This window comes from Australozyma saopauloensis, chromosome 1 (genome assembly GCF_035610405.1).
Source record: "Australozyma saopauloensis chromosome 1, complete sequence".
Lineage (NCBI taxonomy): Eukaryota > Fungi > Ascomycota > Pichiomycetes > Serinales > Metschnikowiaceae > Australozyma > Australozyma saopauloensis.
This window is the reverse complement of record NC_086131.1, coordinates 1,015,880-1,039,214: the sequence shown is the minus strand read 5'-3', so window position 1 is coordinate 1,039,214 and position 23,335 is coordinate 1,015,880. Positions and strand designations below refer to the sequence as shown.

Here is a 23,335-nt window from a genome sequence, read left to right as displayed (position 1 = left end):
GCCCGACACAGGTCTTCACGAACACAGGGCATAGAGTCGGCCTTTGGAGCAACAGATTTTGTTGAACTGTCGGTCCAGGCGTAATGAACAATACTTGCCTCCGGGATTGTGTGATCTCTTTTTTACTGTTCTGGGTACTGGGGTGTCTCACATGTCCTGTTTTCGGCAAGGAAGATTGCTCTCTAGGCGCATGGCGATGGCCGTCGCGATTTGCCGAACTTTGGCACCCGAATGATATGTTTTGCATTTTAGCCACATTAGGGAGGTGTCAAGTGTATCACGGTTGACATTTATTGTGATATTCACCGAACCTGGTGTGTTATCTTGGACACTTCCCCCATGCGGTCCGAACCTAGAATTCGAAGCAGCCTGTATCATCTGATTCTATGTACACCACCCGCATTCCACGGGCCTGCAGGCAGGACGCTGCGTTTGGGCGGGAGGCAACTGATGGCTTGTATTGGTATGTAAATAGAAAAAGTTCTTCACCCAAACACTAATTTGTGCCGATAGAGGAAAAGGGTTTCTGCATGAAGGCCTAATTAAGGTTGGACACACAGGATTGTATATTAAGCGCATGAATGAATTAATGGTTGCAGAATTAGAGAGCCAGCCTGCGATTCCAGAAATATTTGGTCAAGCTCGATATTTGGTCAGGTTCGCAAATTTGGTCTCGTTGTTGTTTGGTCTTCCCTGTCTCCGTGCGTTAAATAAGTAGAGCCATGATGCCTCATCTAAGCATCTGTGTGTCTGCAGGAGCACCACATTCTCAATGTAAGGTGCAAAAAAAAGGAATGTTTCAGCAGCTTGCAAAATGCAGCCATAGCTTTACTTCGGCGAACTATGCTTTCATGTCGGAGTCGGCAACAGAACAGAAAGAGGGCGTACAATTATAGATAAGCCCATCTAGAGCATGGTACAACAGGGCACCTAATGACCACCACCAATATACCGCGCTAATTATTGTAATTATAACCATCTGTGTATGTGCGTGGAAACTCATTCCAAAAGCGAGATCATACAATTTATCAGAAACATAGGCCAATCTCCAAACTCTCGTTCGCATTCGCAAATTCTCTCCAGCCGCCATCCACCACTCTAAATATCCTCCATTCCCTGAGTTCTTTCCCCTGGTCCAACCTGTACCCCCATCTCTTGCAGTGTCTCACTGTGCATGCATTCCTGCAGCCGAGACCAGCACCGGGCACAGTAACCCACGCACACTTGAAGATTAGCTAGTTAAGACAGGATAGCATCAGGACGCACTAAAAAGACCCATTGGCACCTTTTTCTTCCACTCACACGCTGGATTTTTCAAGCACCGCCGGAAACGCAGCCTATTCTCTCCTCGCTGCTAATCTCCACTGTTCTTCCACCTATTATATTTCTCTGTGGGTCCACCCTTGTTTTTGTATCGCCTGGTTTGGTGCGTCGTCCCTCCGTGCTATTTCTGGCCTTCCTCTTCTCCTTGAGGACTCTCTTCCATTCCAATTTCTTCAAGTCCCCTTCTGCTGGAGCTGCCAAAACCCCAATTTCCTCTGGTCAGCCCGGCTTTGACTCTCGTATAGTTGTATTTAAATCTGCTTTGTTTCTTTCTGAGGGCTGCCATGTTGGGTGTTGTCCCCTTCCTCATCTTTTTCCACACATGCCTAGCTGCGGTGCTGATCCAGCTATGTTCCTCGAGTAACTTGGGCACAAACTTTGCCCTGGACACGTACATGTCGAATGGGTGGTGCTCGGACCACTGCCGCTCTGCTGGGTATGGTGCGGCCATCACTCAGGGCTACAGCTGTTGGTGTTCCAACACGGTGCCTGCTGACACTGTCTCCCTAAGTTCGTGCAACAGCAAGTGTCCTGGCTATGACGAGGTTTGTGGCGGCAATGGCGTGTATGGGTATGTTATCATTGGCAGCGTGAGCACGCTGTCGTCGTCTCTGAGTAGAAGTTCCGCAGCACTGAGTCTGGGCCTGGGCCTGAGCTCGAGCGCATCTTCTTCTCCATCTACAAGTTCGAGTTCGAGCTCAAGCTCGAGTTCTTCGTCCTCTTCTTCTTCGTCTTCTTCGTCTTCGCTGTTGTCTCTGCTGCTGCAAGGGTCGTCTCTGAGCCTGGTATCACTGCAAACTCTGGCTTCCACATCTGGCCGTTCGAGCCAAGCTCCACAAACAACATCTTCGCCTCTGGTATCTACAGCGGTGTATTCGACCACGATCATATCTATTCAAACGGTGGATGGATCGTCCTCTGCCATAGTATCGACGAGGTACATCACACAATTGGCTACCCCTACCCCTACTGCGACTGCGGCCGCATCGTCGCAAAAATCGTCTTTCTTCGACTCTACCGCGAAAGTAGCCGGTACCTTTACAGCTGTTGGTGTGGTGGCCTTGGCTTTCATTGGCACTTTGCTCTACTGCTGCTGCTTTGCAGGAGGACGTCACAACGATGACTACTCAGACGAAGAAGCCCAATACTCTTCGGATGAGTCGTATGTGGCTCCTGAAAAGCGTCCTCCCCCACGCGGGTCTGCTGATCACTCTAAAACTTCTCTGGTAGCGTCTAACACAAATATCAAACGTAACAGCTCGTCAAAGTCAGTGCTTTCGCTACTCAACGCAATGACTGCTGGTGCAGGCGGGGCCGGCTCCGCCAGTGTTAGCCGAAGCTTGTCTAAGAAGAAACTTAATCCTAGAGTTGATCCCCAGGACACGGGAGGACCCATAATGTTCCCCATTTCGGAATTCGATAATGTTTTGGACCCCAGCAAAATTTTCACCAACCCAAACCACTCGCGGCCTTCATTTGCTGACGAGAACGACTACTCAAGAAGAATACTTCATGTGGCGAACCCATGATTGAGTAGTCACAACAACATGCATTGCGAAGACTGCGCAAGAGCAAAATGTCTCTCAGCATTCCTAATAATTCGCCTATTTGATGATTTCTATGTCTACTAGGGCATGTGCCATGCCGTGTTTAATATCAATTCTTCTTGTATCAGGAGCGTCACGCAGCTCCGGCGCATGCTCTTTCTTTCTTCTATATAGCATTTTCAGGTAATACACTCTGATTCTTGTAATTCGGTTGTCTCTCGTATGCATTCGGCGATGATGCCTTCTTATTGTTACAACAATTGCCATGCTTTTTCTTCTTCTTCTTGTCAGAGTTTCCTCCCCCAGTCCCTACTGCCTTGCCTTCAGTCCCTTCGTTGCCTGATTCATCACTGGAGTCACTAGAGCTGTCCAGTGACTCATCAGAGCTCTCGCCAAATTCTCTCTGTGGATGGAATATGCAGCAAATCTTTGACTTCTTCTTGTCCATGTGTTCGTTATCGACCACATCCTCAGTCCAACGAACTCTGGGACGGCCCTGCAGTATTGGAGCCTCTTGTGAATTATCGGAGGCTCGCAAATGTAGCACCGGTCTATGTTCCTGTGGTGCAGTTTGTGTCTGTGTCTGTGTCTGGGAGGCAGTTGAGCTGGTGCCTCTTTGAGTCATGTTTGAATGTATTGAAAGTTCAAGGACTATGTCTGTGTTGTTGTGTGGTGCAAAATTGGTATATGTTTGCGATGATTAAAATGTCTGGAGAGGTCATGTACTATTAACCTTTGAGCCGTTGTAGAGTGACTTTGTGGGGGATCACCTGAGCAACCGGAGTATTGCCGCATGGAAAAACCAATCAGTAAAAGCTACATATTCTTAATTAGATCTAGGAATATTGTTAGTATTTTAATTTTCTTTAATTGAATGCACATTACTTTTTTTTTGTGACCATGTTTGACTCACTATTGATAGAAATGATAGAGTTGGAGCAGAATGAATGGTGAATGCAGAGTGAACTACAACAAATGATATCCTCGAGTGACATACAATTAACAAGAAGGAAACTTCTACTACATGAGCAACATAAAATAAATATTGTATAGAAATTGAATCTGCTCGCGTTATGCCAGAATAATCGTAGCCTTGTTCTATCGGATGCATGACAAGAAACATAACAAAGAACATATCCTATTTGTTCGGATGTAGCTCCAATGACTGGCATAGCTTATCACAACGGCGCAGGTTTCATGTTCTTCATGGCAGATGATCTGCCCGCGATGTTAGGGCATATCATAAGTCAAAAGGTACATAAATAAGGCCCGTAATCCGCCCAGAGAGTTTTTTGCTACATGTTTGACGAATCCTTGCTATAAATACCTGGTTGAAACAAATGCACACTTTTGTAATGATATCAAAGCACAAATTCCCAAACATCAGAAATCTCTCGGTGGCCAAGCTGGCTAAGGCGCGAGACTGTAATGTATTGTAATCTTGAGATCGGGTGTTCGACTCACCCCCGGGAGAGAATTTCTGCCTTTATGGCCAAGTTGGTAAGGCACCTCACTAGTAATGAGGAGATCGTCAGTTCGAATCTGGCTGAAGGCATCATTTTTTTTGTTTGGGCTTTGCTTTTTTATCGTTTGGTATTGTTTCAACCCCCTATTGTCTAGTCGTAGAGTATATAGTCGTGCCTCAGGATGGTGGTCGCGAATAGGCATGTCAAGATGCATTGTCAGCAGTGACGTACAAGATCGAGGGGACGAGACAGAGCTGTGAGGTGGGAAGGAAGCCCTGGGACGAGCATATTAAATTGACCATGGAAATCGAGTCAAAATACAATCCCGGGTGTGAGAATCTCTTGTCGGCCTACTCCAGAAACTGCTTGGTATTCACAAACAATACGTAATACCCCAAGTCTTGGGTCCTGCGGATTAATTCGATAAGAATCTTGTACCGTGGAAGTGTGGCGGCCCGTAACCCTTTGCGCGGGACACCTCGAGCTCCATAATGCACTCGCTGATCTGATATGGCAATCAGATCGGGATACTTATTTAGACATATTTTCTCTTTTCGCGTCAACTGTTCTCCACTCTGGTGCATACGATATAACGTTACCGTTGATCCTTCAGGTGGCCCGCATATGCATGCCATGGTATATGCATAGTTGCTATATACACATGATGCACCATATACGAAGGGGTAAAGGACAAGACATGACGCTGTAATATTCAACCAAGGGTCTTGTGTCGGACATAATTGACAACGATCGGAGATCGTACAATTGATTCGTTTTGTACTGGGCCTCATGAAGGGGAGGGGGTAGACATGGCACAGTAGGGTAGCAAGTTGTGTAGTTGTCCTAATAACAATAGGCGCACAACCATAGACTGAAGCAGGCTCTGAACGAAAAAACGGAGGGAATTCTGTGAGGCAGCACACTTCATTCAATGAAATATTCAGTCTCACACAAACATGAAAACAAAACACACTTACTTGAGTCACTTTGTAGTCACCAGGCTAGGAGATAATGGGAGTTAACCACCAGTCATGGTTGCAAATTCCGGTCTGAAACAACATTCCCCCGAGCTCCACCATGCAACCACAACAAAGGGTAAGAAAATTAAAAATAAAAATAGACACTCGACTACAATCAAACTGGTCTGATTTGTCTCGTGCCACTGATGTGACGTTTTTCTCTATTCTAATCCGGCCCATTGAGGACTTTTCACTTGGCCGATTGAGTACCCACTGAGACTCTTGAACCTTCCTATTGTCAAACTTCTTCTGGGGCAGGGTTCCGCGGCTGGGAGATAATGCAGATCCTCCCCCAGACAAGTCCCACATTCTCTCAACGTTGCACCCCTCTTGTCGTAAACAGAAGAATTGCGCCTTTCAGGTCCGCCCGGGATACCATTAAACTACCCAATCATACTATTTTTACTCATATCCCACCAGTCACTGCCTCAATTTTTTTTTCTTTGCATTTTGCCTGGGCATCCTGCACCCACGCCCGCATCCTCCCCAGCTGTTATATTACCGTGGGCCTTGTGCGGCCTGCACCGTATGCTTCTTGGCACACCTGACCAATGTTCGCCAACTGCCGATGACTGTTACATAAAGACACCACTTTCTTCTTGTGCCCGTTGTGTCCCAAACTGCTTTTTTATTGCTCAACTCGTCTATCGGTTATCGGAAAAGTGCACCTAACGCCCGTCCACACCCTGCTCCGTTCCATCTGTAGATCTTATCTGAGCACATTCCAAGATACAACAAATCACTAGAATCTGAGTTTACGATCCAATATCTCCAACGATTACCTCGAGATCCTTCCCAGCTTGCCATTAAACTATTATTCCTGAATATTTGTGTTGATTCATCATGAATTCTAACTACAACTTGCACCCAGTCACATACTTAAATGCCACCACCGAGAAGGCACCGGGCGAGTTCGACTTCGACATCGATGCTGTTTCCGATGCAGTGTCTTCGAACTCCCCTGCCACCCACTCGGAGAACTCGCCTCTGGCCTCATTCTCGTCTCAGTCCTCGGCAAACTCGCCCCTCCAGAGGGAGGCCACCATGAAGCTCATGACTCCTGCTTCGGACTTTTTGGGCAACCCAGTTAAGCAAATCGTTCCTCAATACCCATCCTTGCTCACAGACACTACTCTCAACTCGGTTTCCGTCCTGCCAACAGCAGAGACCGAGAAGAAGCCAAAGAAGACATACAAGAAGATCAAGGAGTCCGACTTGAAGGGCCCCTTTAAATGTTCTTGGGGCGACTGCTCCATTGTCTTCGAGACACCAGAGGTGTTGTACGACCACTTGTGTGATGACCATGTAGGCAGAAAGTCTAGCAACAACTTGTCTTTGGTCTGTTGCTGGGACAACTGTGGTACTCGCACAGTCAAGAGAGACCATATCACCTCCCATTTGAGAGTCCATGTTCCTTTGAAGCCATTCCACTGTGACTTGTGTCCAAAGAGTTTCAAGAGACCCCAGGACTTGAAGAAGCACTCTAAAGTCCACGAAGACACTCATCAAAAGAGCTTGAAGAAGGCTCAGAAGAAAATCAAGCAAGAAGATGAACATAGATTTCCAGCTTACTCGCTTTACCCTGGCCATCCAACTCAAGACATCCAATATCCAACTCTTGGCAACGAGATGACCCACCGCTCTGAGCTTTTCGATTCCAGCTCTGTCCTCCACCCTAGCGCTGGCAATGACTCCAAGAAAAGAGGCATGGATAGCTTTGGTCAATCCAACATGCACGTTGTGAACGGAATTTTGAGTGACTTCAACTTCTATGGCATGCAACAGGATTCTTCCAAGAGAGTCAAGATGGAGCCTCTGTACAACATGGACATGTACAACCGTCTAGTTAATGTTGAGGAGAATTTGGGAAGTGCTAATCCTGCTCCTCAATTCCCAATTTTTGGTTCTCAAGTTCCTGTGAACAACTACGGTAGCGCTCCGGGCTACCAAATCTCGCACAGCTTTAACCAAAGCAACATCAGTGAGGCCGAAAAGTTCTTCAACAATTTGTCCGCTTCCGTTGACATGCAATACCAGACTTTGAGCGGTCCTCAGCAAGCACACCCTGCCCAACCTCTCAACCAGTCTTACTCGTACAGCCAACAACCAATGTACCCAGTCTTGCCTCAATTCCTGGCTAGACCTGCTGAGAGCCAAGACCATTTTGTCAACAACCACAACTCGGGCTTTACTTCAAGTTACCCTCAAGTGAACAGACAATTGGGTGCGATGTACCCTGGAAACGGCTTCCCACTCTCATCAGACTTCAGTGGCATCAGCAGCTCCCAAAAGTCTGGCAAGAAGCTCGGAGCTGAAGAAGCCAAGGAACCAGAGACAGAGAAGAAGCAATCCACCGAAGACGATGTTGTTGCTGCTTTGGGTTCTTTGTCTTTGGACAACAAGAAGCAATATGACATTGAGACAGTCAAGAAGCATCGTGATATGTTGAAGATGGTTTGTGAGTACTTGAGCAATGTCTCTAAGGAATTGAAGGAACAGAAATCTGATACAGCAAATGCCGAGGATATTCAAAATCAAAAAGAAGAGAAAGAGTCCTTGTACCCTACGATAGCTGCTTTCTAAAGGAAACAGAGATATTTGGGGTTTTTTCTTCTTGATTGATTTATTCTTGGTGTCAGGTTTGGTTTGTTTCTTCAGTTCATGTATTTTTTAGTTTTACTTTATACTTTGATTCACTTAAGTGATTGATTTATTTATGAATACAACGTATTTCGAATCAATATTGTATTTAGCTCGGAATCTGTAAGCCCAGTCCCTTGAGCTACGTCAATGTTTCAATTTGCGGTTTCAGTATCTATCCTGTCATACTTTCTATTTACAAGTCTGAGTTGTATGCTCTAGTTAATACTCCTGACCCCATGATCTGATTTCCTTTGTAAAGAACGACATTCTGCCCTGGCGCCATCGCACGTTGTTTAGAGTCCAAATTGAAGCGCAATTTGTTATCTCTTAAGAGTTCACATGATTGCACGGGAATTGGAGTCTGCAACGAGCGATATTGAATTTGAAATTCCAGAGGAGGGAATGAGTTGGGCTGATCGCCAAACCACTGCCATTCCAGGGCATCTAGGCTATCCTTAAATAAGGCCTCGTTGTTGCCTCCTTTAACAATGACAATTTCGTTGGATTCGACTCGCTTCTCGCTCACAAACCAAATGCCTTTGAAATTGGGGTCGCCTTGTGGCATTGAAATGCCCAGTTTCTGGCCTATTGTAGCGTGCCATAAGCCTTGGTGAGTCCCCCATACACGGCCATCCTCTGTCACAATGTTTCCTGGGTTAGGAGGGATGTATTCATCAAGGAAATGCCGGAATTTAGTATGATCTGGACTCACAAAACATAAACCTACTGAGTCGGGTTTCTCGGCCGTACAAATTCCTCTTGAGCGGGCCATTTCTCGCACCTGTGGTTTTGTGAAATGCCCAAGTGGCATGAGAACATTTGACAATACTCCTTGAGCTATGCTGGCCAAGTAATATGACTGATCCTTGTTTCCGTCAAATCCTCTTATGAGATTACAATTACCATCTGGCCTATGTTCAACTCGAGCATAGTGACCTGTAGCCAACCACCAATTTGTCTTTCCACTTCCAGACCGTCGCTTCAAGTGCTCAACCATCTTCCCAAATTTTATATATTTATTACAGCCCAAATCCGGATTCGGAGTCATGCCCTGCTCGTACATCTCAATCATGGGACTAAAGACATCTGACCAATATTCCTTTTCGAAGTTGACTCTTTCACATGGAATTTCAAGCTGCGCGCACACTTTCTGAACATCGTTCCATTCTCCTTCAGTACATTTTGCTGTTTGAGACCAATTTGCCATGTATATGCCTCGAACCCTTCCAGCACCAAACTTTTCAGTGAGAAGTGCCGCAGTCACTGAAGAGTCGACTCCAGAACTCATAGCTACGACAATTTCGTCATTCTCCTGGGGCTGTGATTGAGGATAAGCAAATGGTTCTGGCAATGTTGGGTGAGGGAACGTTTTTTGAAAGATACTCAGATAGAAGCGCTGAGTGGCGCGTCGTAGTATTCTGGGATTTAACATATTGGATGCATTTTTCAACATGAGAGAGGTTGTTTTACTGAAAAACGATAATATCGACCAGATCAAGGTGTAGACGATGGAATATGGGGTACGATGAGATAAGCGATGAGCAAGTAAGGATTGATAATTTACTCTATCATTTCCAAAAATGATTTTGGATCATTATATGATATGATCTGAATTGTCGATTTTTTTTCTTCCTTTTGGGTCTAGGATTTTGATCTTGATGTGAACACGTTTAGTAGCATGAGATGATCTTCAAGGACTACGACTTGTTTTTATAATTTGTTTTGAAAGAACTCATATTTAAGGACCTGGAAAAAGCTCTTGTTCAAGCTTCTTTGTCAGATTCCCAATATTCGAATTTTGAGATTGATTCTACATTTTGCATTCTACACCCTGTTCCATGTAAAAAATGATAATTGAGATGACAGAGTGATCCTTCGACAATTGCGTAACCAAGAATTTCGAATTATAAGATGATAGCAAACACATCTTACAAATGTATCATCTGATGACTCATGTAATTTGATTAGAAGCTACGGTTAGAATTTAGTCAAGGTTTTGAGAAATATGAATGCAAATTAAATGATACAAACTTGATAACAAGCTATAAGGGAGGCAGTACAGAATCAAGGACATCTTCAACGATCTTATTTTGAAAGCCCGTAGTTGTTTTAAAATCCTTGTGAGACTCGTTCTCCTTCAAATAGCTCTTGACACTCTGCCATTCACTTCCATACCAATCACCAGTGAGTATGGAAATTTGCATGCGTCTGTCATGCTCAGTTTGATTGCTTTTGCTGATGAAAGTCGGATTTGTTTCCCAGTCTACTAACCAGTAGCACACTTTTCGATAGGCAACCTTCACGTAGTCTGGAGTGACATACAATCTATCGAAGTTTAGCCTGTTGTTCCAAACCACCAAAGCTTTCGCTAGTTCCACAATCGATAGAGTTCCTTTGTATGTGGGTCTCGATGTGAGTGGAGCTAGAGATGTGAGTCTATGGGAACGAGTGAACACCATGAGAGAACTGACATATTCTCGTACTTCAGGATCGAAATAAACATCCGCAAGCCTGTTGCGGCATTCTTCGAGATCCCAATCCCACTCAGAAGATTCAGCTCTTTTGTCAATTCTTTTAAAGAAGACGCTCTGGCAAAACCAGAAGCGTTCTTTGATTTGGGGATTGATCTTTGGAATCGTATTGCCCAACTTCATCACAGGAATTATAATGAAAATGTCTGGAACAATGACTTCTTGGTTCTGAATTATTACTGGTTTCTTATGGTCTTCTTTGCGCGAATCAATGGCGTTGTGCATCTCGAGTTGGTCGAATGTCCTCAAAAGATCGTTCTTCGTGGCCAAGTCCATCGAATAAGACTCGAGGTGATTCCAAATAACGATATTATGTAGTTTTAATGCTTGTGAATCGTCGCCACTTTTTTCTTCTCGGCACATTTTCGATATGAGGTCTTGACTTCCCTTCAGGATGTCTACCTCTGTCCACGATAAAGAGGCATCGAATTGAGTGAGCCGCGTAATAATTTCGTGAACACAGTGCTCATAGTGGTCTGTAACACATGTGAAATTGCGCCGAGCAATGAGGGCTAACGAGAGCGAAGTTCGTAGGTTTTTCATTAGGAGTAGTTAGTATGTGAGGTAGAGTGAGGGACCTGTATAATAGCTTTGTAAAAAATATAGGAGCTGTTCGACAGTCGCTCCTCATTTTGCAAGCAAGACTTCGTGGCCAAGCTGGTTAAGGCGTAAGACTGTTAATCTTGAGATCGTGAGTTCGATCCTCACCGAGGTCGCTTCTTTTTTTTATTCTGTGAACTTCTCAGTAGAATTTTTTTCTCTTTCACTTTCGATAATTGTTGACAAGTTCTTTTTCTCTCATCAAATGAGGTAATTTCATAAGTTTCGGGCCAGATGAGGTACGGTAGTCGTTGTTGAAGTGGATAGGGATGTAGACAATATAGCAACTATTCTATAAAGGCAAAAGTATGGAAAGAAAATGATTCGCATTACTGAAAATTCAAATTCAATATTCAACTATATTTGAATGTTTCAAAGCCATCGCTCACACCTCATCCCAATATGGTCTTCTAATAGAATCTGGGGTACATCTCATTGAATCCAGGCCCAGAATGGCTCCTCCAATTTACGTCAAAGGCGGGGCATGGACCAATGCCGAAGATCAAATTCTTCGCGCTGCCGTTTCCAAATATGGCTTAACACAATGGGCGCGTGTCTCGTCGCTTCTACCAAAGAAAACAGCCAAACAGGCTAAGGCAAGATGGAACGAGTACCTCAACCCTACCATTAATCGCACAGAGTGGTCTCTGCAAGATGATGAGAAACTTCTTAATCTTGCGAAGCTTCTTCCAAATCAATGGCGCAGTATAGCTTCTGTCATGGGTAGAACCGCTACACATTGTCTAGAGAGATATCAAAAGCTACTAAGCGATGCGCTGCAGGTGAAGGATGAAGAGGAGGAAGGTGCCATAGATACGAGTCTTACTGGCCCCGGAATCGAGGCCCTTCCGGCGTTGGGAAATGCATTTGAGAGTCTTCCTCTGAGACCCGACATGGAGGACATGGACGAAGATGAGGCTGAGATGTTGTCTGAAGCCAAGGCGAGACTTGCCAACACACAGGGAAAGAAGGCCAAGAGAAAAGAGCGCGAGCGTCTTTTGGAGGAGAGCAGACGTATAGCATTGCTTCAGAAACGTAGAGAACTCAAGGCTGCGGGCATCAATATTAGCTTGATTCTGAAAAACAAAAAACGAAGAAAAGAGTTTGATTATAATGGCGACATTCCGCACGAACGAAAACCGCCTCCTGGACTCTACGATACAACCATCGAGGATTCACAGAATACACTGGATCAAACTAGCTTTCAGAAAAGTGTCAAATTTAAGGGACTAGAAGATTTGGATAAGAAGCCTAAGGGAAAGGCAGAAGATGACGAGAAGAGTGCTAAGAGAGCGAAAAAAAGTATTGCAGATGCTGCTGGGGCAGTCTCAGAAGTGGCAGAATATCAACTTTCGAAACGTCGTGGTCTCATATTGCCTGAGCCAGGGGCGCATGATACCGAGGAGGAAACGAAGAAAAGAATATTGCAAAAAACACAGGCTTTGGTTTCAAACAGTACCAATCAAGAAGTACTAGAGCCTTCAAAGCAGCATACCTCAGACTCCAGGAAGAAGTACTCATCTTTTCTCAAGGATCATCTCGCCAAAATTTCGGCCCCAAAGAATACCAATCCTCCTCTCATGCCCCCAATAAGCCTAAAAGAACCTGTTCTGACTGATAGTGCAGTCTTGAGCTCTCTGGACATTGCCGTTGACAAACAAACTATTGTCGTTGAAAAGGGGTATCCAATTCCAAAACCGACACTTTTGAATGTCTCAAATGGCGAATCGGAGATCGAGAAGCAGATCAATGACCAATTTATTGGCCTTGTCACTTCAGACTATATCCAATTTGTGAATCCAATCTTTCCAGGCAAAGTGATTCCTGGCATATCTGAGAAATCTTGGTTAGCCGTCGAAAAACAAATCGAGGAAGAATTAAAAGAACAAAAAAGTGTCAAGGAATTCGACGCAAGGATGAGTGATCTCCCAATTGGAGAGGAGATGTACGAGAAGGTCGTCGAACAACTAGTACAACTAGACTCGAAAGCAACAGCAGCCGAGAATGCCGTACAATTTGGCAAAGAGTCAGAGATTCCAGACAGTGAGTCAATTGCGGCAGATTTACATGCGAATTTTCTAGAATTTGCGGGCCTATGCGCAGATGAACAGCTTCACAAACAAATTTTGCAGGACGAAAATGTGGCAGTTTCTGTGCGGTCAGCAAGACTCCATGAGCTAGTAGATGACATACGTGCTGCTGAGCGCAGAGCCCAACTAGGTATCTAAATGGTGTTTGGTGAGCCACTAGAGTACTCTAGCATCGTTCAGCTATCCACCAGACATGATAGAGGGCCAACGATCATATAATCTCACCGTTCATATTCATAAAATTGTTACTTATAGAGACAAATTTGTTTGGTGGGCCTTAATTGTCTTCTCTTTCCTTTGTCTAGGGTGGTGCACTGGTGCAATTTCTCTCCAGACTGACTTATCTACTTATCAAGACAAACGCTACTATCGGGCACTTGGCTTAATTCTAGCCCATTGATCCATACTCGGACTCAATTCAAGCAAACAATTCCCATAGACAATTATTTACTTTTTAGGATTACTCCCACAAGACGTCTCCATCAGTTCTTTGCATACACCTAAACACTGATAATGATAGGCAATTTCCTAAGCATTCCGTTATTTCATGTTGGAATATCCCCAATTAAGGAAAACTTGGCCCAAATCATAAAGAAAGATTTCTTTCAGCCGGTTTCAACGTTTTCTGATGACTTAAACAGAATCCAGCAGCTTCAAGACTTGCTAGCGTCGAAATCTACGTCAGAGACACTAGATTTGGTGCAATATCAAAAAGTTATAGCAGCATTTTATTGCATGATACGTGATGTTTCTCGTAGATTTCCAGATGATGTCACTTCGTTTGAATGGTTTTCAACTCTCAGATACCAACCAGTTAGTCGTCTTGTGACGAGCTGGAAGGAGGAACAAGCATATTTGGTGTATCAGTTGGGTGCCTTGTATTGCACTAAGGCACACGAAGAAAACATTTTCCATGAGGAGGGGGTGAAGAAGGCATGCTTGTTCTTTAAGCAGTCAGCAGGATGCTTCGAGTATCTCATATCAATGCTACAAGAGGGAGCCACTGGAAAACAACCATTGGACTTCGATCTACATACTGTTTCAACCTTGAAACTCATCATGCTAGCACAAGCCCAAGAGGTTATCTGGCTAAAAGCTGTGAGTAATCCATCAATGAAAAACACATTAATAGCTCGTTTGTCTAAGAAGGTTGCAGAATACTATGAGGAGGCATTCGAGCAAGCGCAGAAGTCAAATACTATCATATTGGATTGGAAAAACCATATGCGTATGAAAATGCACCACTTTTTGGCTGCAACGTATTATAGAATGTCGATCGTGGCTCTTGATAACTTTGAGTACGGTAAGCAAGTAGCATACTTGAAAGCGGCTTCTGAGCTGTGTTCAGAAGCATTGAAGCATAAAAGGTATGTTGTCTCCGAAGTTATAGAAGACTTGCGTGGGCTCACAGACACTGTCGAGTCGATTTTGAAAACAGCAGAAAAAGAGAACGATTTGGTCTTCTTGAAACCGGTGCCAATGTTTCAAGATCTCCCGCGTATTGATGCAGTTTCAATGGTGCTTCCTGAAGTTCCCACAGAATTGGATACTACTGATCATAATTCCGCCTTTGCTTCTCTTGTTCCATTCACTATTATCCAAATTGCGCAAGCGTTTAAAGAGAGAGAAGAAAGCTATATTCAACAAGTCCTTACAGAGCCATTGCTGGCGCTCGGAAGAATGCTTCGACAATTCCTTGCAGAAAGGGATCTACCTGCAACTATAGATACAATACAAAAGCCGGAGAATGTCCCCGAATCTATTTTGAGCCATCTGGCCGAAATAAAATCTTTGGGCGGCATAAGTATACTATCAGATTCCATGGCAGAGATCTCGGAGCTAGCAATCAAGTCCAAGAATCTCATATTCGAATGTGAAGAGAGACTCAGGATGGAAAATTATGAAGATGAGCTCTTACGCAAACGAGCCGGCGATATCAACTGGAACAGAGCTCCTTCTCTGACGGTGACTACTAACTTGACTGCCAAAATAGAGAAAATGCAGAGCTACCTAGATCAAGGCCATCAAAGTGACCTCCTAATTGGTGATGCATTCGAGAACATACGGCCGGCACTTGTTGTGTATTGCGGTGGAAAAGATGCACTCCAGAAGAAGATCCCAAGCTCTGTTTATGTTAAGTTGAATCCAGAGATGGGAAAGCTAGTCAACGATTTAAAAGAGTTACTTTCGGAGGCGAATAAGCTTGAGATAACTAGGCAACGATTTATACATGGTGTCGACGGAAAGGTGCGTAACCACAGCATTTTGCCCTTGGTATTGAGTGAGTATAGAAAAAGGCCATCATACTTTCAAGAATCGAACGGAGTCGTGGATCCAGCGAAATTCGAAGTGATTTACGAGAAGCAGCTTCAACTCTACACAGAGGACTTATCGTTTGTTGAAAGTCTGAAGCAGAAACAAACACAATTAGAAGGACAGATTGAGGAGACAAACTTGCGCTTTGCGCGTTGCAAGGAAATTCTCAACAATGCGGCACAGCAAGAGCGCCTTAAGGCGCTCCAATACTTCGAACATGCATACGTTCAATATCTCGAATTGATCGCAAACTTGAACCGGGCCTCGTCATTCTATAGTGACTTCTTAGAAAAAGGAAATGGTGTCCTCAGAGAGCTCGATGACTTCTTGTATTCTAGACGAGATGAAGCACGAAGATTGAGCATCGAGCTTCAAAACCAGCAAAAGTTCAATCAAATAGAACATTCTATGTCTCTGTCTTTGGCCACGCCACAGAGTGTTAGACCTAACCCACTAAACCGCCTTTCTGACGATAGTCAGTGATTATTTAGTGATAATTCAATTTGAACATTCGGATCCGAATTTAACGGTAAGTCATAATTATATGAGCTGTAGCTGTGCACCCATGCAACATGAATACCTATTTAAAACGGACTAGCATATAATATTTCGTAGAAAACTAAACATTAAATGAAATATAAGCTCCTTGCCTAGGGCCTGTCCTTTTAATTTTCGTCTCCAACAGAAATGGTTGAATTCGATTTAAGCGATGCGCATCGCCCTCACTATTTATATGGTTGATGCTTCGGCTGTATCTACGATACGCCAAAAATTACATCATGACGCAGCCAAAGAAAAATGTTATCACCATTGTCGGTACCACTGGTGTCGGGAAATCACAGGTATGTGTTTTTGTTGTCTGCCAACCCTCTTCTGACCCGAATCTCTCTAACAATTAGTATAGCATCGAGCTAGCGAAAGCACTCAACGGTGAAATCATCAATGCGGATTCTATGCAAGTATACAAGCGTGTTCCGATTATCACCAACAAGCACCCGATTGCTGAGCGTGAGGGCGTCCCGCACCATGTAATGGATCATGTCAACTGGGATGAAGAGTATTTCATTCATAGATACAGTGACGAAGCCAATGCGGCCATTGAGAGGATTCACGCGGAAAACAAGACTCCAATTATCATCGGTGGCACCCACTATTATCTTCAAAATCTTTTGTTCAAGAACAAGACTGTGGGAGAGATGGAACAAACCTATGGGAAGAGGGATGTGACCACTGAAGAACTTCAAATCCTTGATGGGCCCGTGGAACAGCTTTTTTCTACGCTTGAGAAAGTCGATCCTCTTATAAGCCATAAATTTCACCCAAAAGATCAGAGGAAGTTGCGTCGTGCGCTCGAAATATACTATACGACTGGCCAGAAACCTAGTGACATGTATCAAGAACAAAAGCTCGAAGAGTTGGAAGATACCTCTCTCAAATTCAACACACTCTTTTATTGGATATACTGCGACCCTGATACTCTACGTGATAGACTCGACAAGCGTGTAGATGCAATGATGACCAGCGGAGCATTGGATGAGATAAAAGAAATGAACGCAGTGTATCAAGCCAGCGAGCCGAAACCAGATATTACCACCGGAATCTGGCAGGTCATCGGCTTCAAGGAGTTTCTTCCTTGGCTCGAGAATGGGCAATCTGACCAGAAATTGTTTGACGAGGGAGTCGACAGAATGAAGATCAGGACACGCCAGTATGCCAAATACCAGGTCAAGTGGATTAAAAAATTGCTAGGAGTTGAATTATTCAAGGAGAGCCGGTTTAACTACAAGTACGGTGGAAAACTATATCTTCTAGATGCAACAGACCTCTCTAAGTGGAAAGAGAATGTTTCGGATAGGGGCCTCGCTATTGCAGAGGAGTTCATTAATAAGGGCCCATTGGGTGTTTCACAAGAACAGGCGCCAGAAAATCTCACTTCACTTCTTCCACTGACAGACTTCTTTGAGACTTTCAACAGCAACAAGACCCTTCAAGCGTCCAATAATTGGAAACACTATGAATGCTCTGTGTGTGTGGATGCAAAAGGCGAACCATTAGTAGCTGTCGGAGAGCAGAGCTGGGAGATACATCAGAATAGTCGGCGCCATAAGAAGAAGCTACAGTCTAAAGAAAAAAGGAAGAGAACGGAGGAGTTTCTTCGCCAGTACAAAAAAGCAAAGGATACGGAACAAACAGATACATAGTATATAAATCATATAAAGGAAGATATAACTGACACAACAAAGAAAATATTTACTTGTCATAGTGATGTCAAAAATTCAACTCACAAGCTTCGTTCCTCATGGCCCAATGGTCAAGGCGTCTGGCTACGAAAGTAACCACTTCTGTTGGAACCAGAAGATTCCAGGTTCGACTCCTGGTGGGGAAGCTTACTTTTTTGCATTTTTTTGCTTCTATCCAGTCTCGCATAGATTCGCGCTCCTATACCGCACCATAAACCATTCACCTCCACAATTCAGAATAACGTCTTGTCCTCAACTAGAAGAACTAATACAATTTAGCTTTACAAACGCATTGGCTCTACATACACCTTTCATCGCCTGCTTCGCTTCCTTCGCAACCACATTTTTGAATTCTCCCAATACTTATCTATATGCGTATCTTCAGTCTCTATATCCTCAATAAGGCAGGCGGTCTAGTTTTCCAAAAGGATGTCAATCCTGGAATTGCCAAACTCACAGCGAACGATTATCTTGTCTTAGCAGGAACGCTACATTCTGTCCATGCCATTGCCACGAATCTAAAACCTGCTGAATGTCGTAGTCTCAACGAAACCGCACAAACTGTCAATGGACAAATCTTGAGTTCAGGCAAGGCCTCCACACCAAACGTTAACAATCTGGGGCTCCAACATGTAGACACTGACTACTTCAGTTTGTATGTATTTCAAACTCTCACGGGTATTAAGTTTGTGCTAGTGACTAGTCCGGTGGCTAAACAAGACCATTCTCATGAGAGTCCTCTCTCGACCAAGGGCGAGCTTCGAAAGCAATACGAGTTGGTGGAGGAGTATTTCAAGCAATTGTATGTGTTGTACTGTGATTATGTGATGAAGGATCCTTTCTATTCTACGGATATGCCCATCAAAAGCACACTTTTCGAGGCGAAAATAAAGTCAGTTTGTGAAGCATAGGTTGAAAGCTGAGGATAAAAACCTTTTTGGATCTTGCATCTGGTAAAAAGGCAATTACAGATGGAGTAGATGTCGAGTTGGTGATCCTGACGATCTCGGAGAATGATTTATCTGGATTGTCTTAGGCATTTTCATCTCTCGAAAGTAATAATTCCGTGCACTGTTGAAGTTGCGTATTGAAACGATATGATCTGATGGGTTTGATTGATACAATTGGAGCTACTGAGGATAGAAGTCAATTTTTTGTAGAACTCGAAAAATTGAACACCATCATTATTACGATACTGAGAAAATCGAGTTCCACTCAAATGAAGCATGTATGCAATTATGACATGGAGCGGTCAAGAATCAAGCATGCTAGCAGTGGACACTACTACACTTGGTTGATACCCTGACTTCATTCAAACAAAACGCGCAAAACTCCCAAACAAATGAATAAGCTCAAATAGAAAATGTCATTAAAAAAAACTACAGCATGATTTCCATCAATGAACGCCCATTTTTGTGGTCCTCTCTTGAATTATATCTTATCAATCTCATCCTGCAGACCTCATCTCCAAATTTCATACATCAAATGGAAAACACAGAACAGCCCGTCGAGCAAAAGCCTCCATTGGAGTCCAGAATTGGCAAAGACAAACCGTTTACTTTTGGTCAAAGATTCCTTACGGATGAAGACCAGGTTTTCAGCCACAACGCCTGGGATCATGTCGAATGGGGACAAGAACAAATAGACGATGCTGAAAAACTCATAGCAAAGCAATATGAACAGCCCGTAAACGAGTTCAACAAAAAGCTATATAACTCCAACCCAGCAAAATACTGGGATATATTCTATCGTCATAACCAAGAAAACTTCTTCAAGGACCGTAAATGGTTGCAGATTGAATTTCCATCCTTGTACGAGATGACTTCTGAGACATATGACAAACCAGTCACCATCTTGGAGGTTGGATGCGGTGCAGGTAACACATTTTACCCTATCTTGAACCAAAACAAGAACCCAAATTTGAAGATCTTCGGCTGCGACTACCTGAAGGTGGCAGTAGATATCGTCAAGAAAAATGAAAACTTTGAGCCAGAGCATGAAAAGGGTATTGCCTACTCATCTGTATGGGACTTGGCAAACCCAGAACAGACCATTCCCGAGGACATGGAACCAAACTCAGTGGATATTGTGATTATGGTCTTTGTCTTCTCAGCATTGAGCCCCGAGCAATGGAAGCATGCCATTTGCAACCTTAACAAGGTTCTTAAACCTGGCGGCCAGATCCTCTTCAGAGATTATGGTAGATATGACTTGGCTCAGGTTAGATTCAAGAAGGACCGGTTGTTAGAGGACAACTTCTATATCAGAGGTGATGGTACCAGAGTCTACTTCTTCACCGAGGAGGAGTTGAGGACTATTTTCTGCACCGATGGTCCATTTGAAGAGGGAAATATTGCAACTGACAGACGACTTCTCGTCAATCGTAAAAAGCAATTGAAGATGTACCGGATTTGGCTCCAAGCTGTTTTCCGCAAGCCAGAGTAAGACCATATTTAATAATATTTTTAGAATGCGACAATGTATAGAAAATTGTCCAAGTGGCGGAATTGGCGCCACACCTGGAGGACCTCCATAGATAGCATATCATCGATTGCAATTCCTTGTATGTATAACTTATCCGAATTGAATTCTTGAAGAGTATCTCCCAAAATTGTTGGCTCGTCGTTTTCTGTTTTGGGAGATAGAGACAATTGGGTATAGGACCGCAAAGGAACGCTAAAAACCTTCACAGGCAACCTGCGGACAGTCTCAATGTCGAAGTTTTCGCGCATGGTTGTCAGATACATATCGTAATCATGTGTTTGGATTGCTTTCCACAATGCCTTGGTGTCGTGCTCGCTCATGCTCAAGATGGCACGCGAGTTGCCTCGTAGGACATAGCATGACTGTTTGAGCAGATTGATTATTACTTGGAAAACCGTGTCTCGATAGTTAACCACTTCACCCATTACAGGAGAAGGAAAAGGAATTATTGTGTCTCTTGGATACTGGCCTTCCCCAGAAACACACAACGTAAGTGTCCAGGGTTCGATTCCATTTCTTCGATGTAGCCAATGCAAATCATAGAGAACACCGATGGGCAAGTTCCATTTGAGCGGGGTGTCTCCGTCCTGAAGCCAAATCGGGCTTGATTCTAGTTGTGGAGAAAGAGAAAGCACAGAGAAGAACAGGGCGATTTCCGTGTAGTAGAGCGGCAAATAGGCTGAGCGATGGAACCGGGCGAGATACTCATGACGGCCATATTTGATGCGAACATTGACTGCTGCCTCCCAGAGCAGTTCTCGCAATGCTAAGAGTGGATCCATACTATTAGTACTATACACGATAAGAGTGGGTAGATGGGTAAGAGAACTAGGACAAAAACGGTTTAAACAAGAACTGACAAGCGTATCTGGAAAATTGCAAAGTCGAATTAATTTGAATTGAACAAATGTATCTGTATTTATATAGATATGTGTAAATATGTATGTAATGGATTATAGTGACTCTTGTTCTTATCGGCACCACACACCTTGAGGGATTGTGACAGGTGCTATCTCAAAAACGGTTATGGCCAAAAACGGTGAACACCAGAAATGATACTTGCCACCGCCGTTTCTGCGCAAATCGACGGATTCGGTTATGGAGCTATGTTTCACGAATATCGTTACGAGCTTAATATAGATCTACCCTTAGCTGGCTCTATTAAACGCTTCTGCCAGCTTAATTTAGAGCAGGCCGGACTGCAGACAACTGATTCACGGCGGCTATATATACCTCTTGTGCATCAGAAGAGATATGAGAATTCCGAGGAGAACGACGAAGTAGAAGCTAAAACAAAGAAAAAAACAACTCGAACAAAGTATGGTATAGCTACAATGTCATTGCACAGAAAAATGGGATAACCCCCTGTCCCGATCGCGTTTGCGCTTGACTTGCCCCCTACATCCTCCTCTGTCATCTGTACTGCACTTTTTGCACCCACTACTCTGTAAAGAAACCACCAGCCACCCCGTGCATATCCGGACCCGTCTTTATATATTGAGCAGTTCCGCACTGGCAATGACGTCTGGACCCTTACTTTATTTGACACCTTTGTGAGATCCAAGCTGAATACCCGGCCCATGCCCTCCTTCTTCCCTAGCTTCCATCTACCCAAAACCCGCTCCAAAAATGGAGCTCCAGCAGTGGATTTCGAGACTCCAAGAGATGTGGTCCATGATTTGGACGATTTGATGGATGTTCAGTCGCGCGTGACCCGCCAATACTCCGTGAGACATATGCCTACGATGCCTGTCTACGATCATAAGACTGGCCAGCTCTTGGATGGAAAGAGAGTGATGTCGACGCCGCACACAGGGAGAAACGATACGAGGAAGTTTGCGTATCAGGATGTTCCGTTGCCAGAATTGCCTCCACCGGTTCCAAAAAAGGAGAAGACTTATAGTTCTCATGGCGGCTTCCGTCTGAGTAGTTATGGCCCATACACACTGGCACCGCTTGTAGTGCAAGAGCAGCTGCGGCCGCTACAAAGCGAAATTGGTCAGCCCGGTGATATGGAGGAATTAGACGAGTTCCAGTCGGGGTTCTCGGATCTGCCGGTATCTCATCAACCGTTGGATACGGCAATAGACTGTACAACAATCAGCACTACCCTGAAACAAAGCTCGACATTTGACAACGCAACACCATACAATGCAGCACCATACCACTCTAGCAGTACGATAGGCTCCCAAGTATACCAACTTGCCGATAATCCCAGCTATATCAGCTCGCTTCTTCATGTCTATCTCAAGGACGATGTTGAAAGCGTCGCCTCTCAATCCAGCTCAGTATATGATGAGCCGTTGACACCTCCTCCAGCATCCAACGAGGGAAGTTTTATTCGCGCCACGGAACAAGCGACCTTTAAGTACCCCAGCGTGGCAACAAACACGAACCCCGTAGCATCCCATTACCACAGCCGTTCCATGCCCATGAACTCAGATTCGAGGAGCGAATCTCAGCATATGATTCACAATCAAAGACGAATCAAGAGTGAATCACCAAGATCAAGTATCACGAAAGCATCTTTTGCCAATACCGACTTTCGCCTTGATGCCGGCGCGGATTACGACAAATCAAGATTCATGATCCCAGTCGATCAGAGAATCCAAAGCAAGAGATATTCATCATCACAGATTCCAATGAGTGTCGTTCAGAAGATGCTGTCGTCTTCTGCGTCGAGCTCGTCCCTAGACAAACCCAAAACCAAATCAGCAGCTTGGAAGCGTTGGTCACATGTACCTACTAAACACTTCAGTGTGCCTGAAAGTATACCAGCAAAAGAAGAGACTTCGACTCTGCATAAGAGTGTGCCACATTATGATGTATTGGCAAAAGAGTTACCTAAAGTGAGAGCGGTGCCACAGCATCGTCATTCGACAGATGTTTCTTCTTTCAACTACAAAGCGAAAATGATGCAAACCCTTCAAGATCCTAACAGCCAGAAAAGACAATCTATGTATGTGAATCCATCGCAACGGGCTGTCTCTAATTCAATAATGGAGATCAAGAGAATACTCCGAGGGTCGGGAAATTGAGAGATTAAGGCTTACATAGACCCGTTATTTTTCAATGA

At 44.2% G+C, this 23,335-nt stretch overlaps 12 protein-coding genes and 4 non-coding genes across 16 annotated transcripts; 12 read left to right on the top strand and 4 right to left on the bottom strand.

Annotated features, from left to right (window-relative positions):
- Positions 1-1,607: 1,607 nt before the first annotated feature.
- On the top strand, positions 1,608-2,852 carry PUMCH_000482 (uncharacterized protein; the record flags this gene model as incomplete). The annotated part of the gene is made up of 1 exon (XM_063019566.1): positions 1,608-2,852. The coding sequence occupies one exon, from the start codon at positions 1,608-1,610 to the stop codon at positions 2,850-2,852; it is 1,245 nt and encodes a 414-aa protein (XP_062875636.1).
- A 184-nt stretch (positions 2,853-3,036) lies between these two features.
- On the bottom strand, positions 3,037-3,495 carry PUMCH_000481 (uncharacterized protein; the record flags this gene model as incomplete). The annotated part of the gene is made up of 1 exon (XM_063019565.1): positions 3,037-3,495. One exon carries the CDS (start codon positions 3,493-3,495, stop codon positions 3,037-3,039), a length of 459 nt encoding a protein of 152 aa, XP_062875635.1.
- A 766-nt stretch (positions 3,496-4,261) lies between these two features.
- On the top strand, positions 4,262-4,344 carry PUMCH_000480. Its single transcript has one exon. It is a non-coding gene; the product is annotated as a tRNA-Tyr (tRNA).
- An 8-nt stretch (positions 4,345-4,352) lies between these two features.
- Positions 4,353-4,425, top strand: PUMCH_000479. Its single transcript has one exon. It is a non-coding gene; the product is annotated as a tRNA-Thr (tRNA).
- Positions 4,426-6,198: 1,773 nt separating this feature from the next.
- Positions 6,199-7,938, top strand: PUMCH_000478 (uncharacterized protein; the record flags this gene model as incomplete). The annotated part of the gene is made up of 1 exon (XM_063019564.1): positions 6,199-7,938. The coding sequence occupies one exon, from the start codon at positions 6,199-6,201 to the stop codon at positions 7,936-7,938; it is 1,740 nt and encodes a 579-aa protein (XP_062875634.1).
- A 253-nt stretch (positions 7,939-8,191) lies between these two features.
- PUMCH_000477 (uncharacterized protein) lies at positions 8,192-9,451 on the bottom strand (the record flags this gene model as incomplete). The annotated part of the gene is made up of 1 exon (XM_063019563.1): positions 8,192-9,451. The coding sequence occupies one exon, from the start codon at positions 9,449-9,451 to the stop codon at positions 8,192-8,194; it is 1,260 nt and encodes a 419-aa protein (XP_062875633.1).
- A 589-nt stretch (positions 9,452-10,040) lies between these two features.
- On the bottom strand, positions 10,041-11,072 carry PUMCH_000476 (uncharacterized protein; the record flags this gene model as incomplete). Its single annotated transcript, XM_063019562.1, has 1 exon — positions 10,041-11,072. The coding sequence occupies one exon, from the start codon at positions 11,070-11,072 to the stop codon at positions 10,041-10,043; it is 1,032 nt and encodes a 343-aa protein (XP_062875632.1).
- A 99-nt stretch (positions 11,073-11,171) lies between these two features.
- PUMCH_000475 lies at positions 11,172-11,245 on the top strand. The gene has a single exon. It is a non-coding gene; the product is annotated as a tRNA-Asn (tRNA).
- A 336-nt stretch (positions 11,246-11,581) lies between these two features.
- PUMCH_000474 (uncharacterized protein) lies at positions 11,582-13,357 on the top strand (the record flags this gene model as incomplete). The annotated part of the gene is made up of 1 exon (XM_063019561.1): positions 11,582-13,357. One exon carries the CDS (start codon positions 11,582-11,584, stop codon positions 13,355-13,357), a length of 1,776 nt encoding a protein of 591 aa, XP_062875631.1.
- Positions 13,358-13,732: 375 nt separating this feature from the next.
- PUMCH_000473 (uncharacterized protein) lies at positions 13,733-16,018 on the top strand (the record flags this gene model as incomplete). Its single annotated transcript, XM_063019560.1, has 1 exon — positions 13,733-16,018. The coding sequence occupies one exon, from the start codon at positions 13,733-13,735 to the stop codon at positions 16,016-16,018; it is 2,286 nt and encodes a 761-aa protein (XP_062875630.1).
- A 470-nt stretch (positions 16,019-16,488) lies between these two features.
- PUMCH_000472 (uncharacterized protein) lies at positions 16,489-17,736 on the top strand (the record flags this gene model as incomplete). The annotated part of the gene is made up of 1 exon (XM_063019559.1): positions 16,489-17,736. The coding sequence occupies one exon, from the start codon at positions 16,489-16,491 to the stop codon at positions 17,734-17,736; it is 1,248 nt and encodes a 415-aa protein (XP_062875629.1).
- Positions 17,737-17,828: 92 nt separating this feature from the next.
- PUMCH_000471 lies at positions 17,829-17,921 on the top strand. Its single transcript has one exon. It is a non-coding gene; the product is annotated as a tRNA-Arg (tRNA).
- Positions 17,922-18,146: 225 nt separating this feature from the next.
- PUMCH_000470 (uncharacterized protein) lies at positions 18,147-18,686 on the top strand (the record flags this gene model as incomplete). The annotated part of the gene is made up of 1 exon (XM_063019558.1): positions 18,147-18,686. The coding sequence occupies one exon, from the start codon at positions 18,147-18,149 to the stop codon at positions 18,684-18,686; it is 540 nt and encodes a 179-aa protein (XP_062875628.1).
- A 475-nt stretch (positions 18,687-19,161) lies between these two features.
- PUMCH_000469 (uncharacterized protein) lies at positions 19,162-20,220 on the top strand (the record flags this gene model as incomplete). Its single annotated transcript, XM_063019557.1, has 1 exon — positions 19,162-20,220. The coding sequence occupies one exon, from the start codon at positions 19,162-19,164 to the stop codon at positions 20,218-20,220; it is 1,059 nt and encodes a 352-aa protein (XP_062875627.1).
- A 20-nt stretch (positions 20,221-20,240) lies between these two features.
- Positions 20,241-21,041, bottom strand: PUMCH_000468 (uncharacterized protein; the record flags this gene model as incomplete). The annotated part of the gene is made up of 1 exon (XM_063019556.1): positions 20,241-21,041. One exon carries the CDS (start codon positions 21,039-21,041, stop codon positions 20,241-20,243), a length of 801 nt encoding a protein of 266 aa, XP_062875626.1.
- A 798-nt stretch (positions 21,042-21,839) lies between these two features.
- On the top strand, positions 21,840-23,297 carry PUMCH_000467 (uncharacterized protein; the record flags this gene model as incomplete). Its single annotated transcript, XM_063019555.1, has 1 exon — positions 21,840-23,297. One exon carries the CDS (start codon positions 21,840-21,842, stop codon positions 23,295-23,297), a length of 1,458 nt encoding a protein of 485 aa, XP_062875625.1.
- Positions 23,298-23,335: the final 38 nt, after the last annotated feature.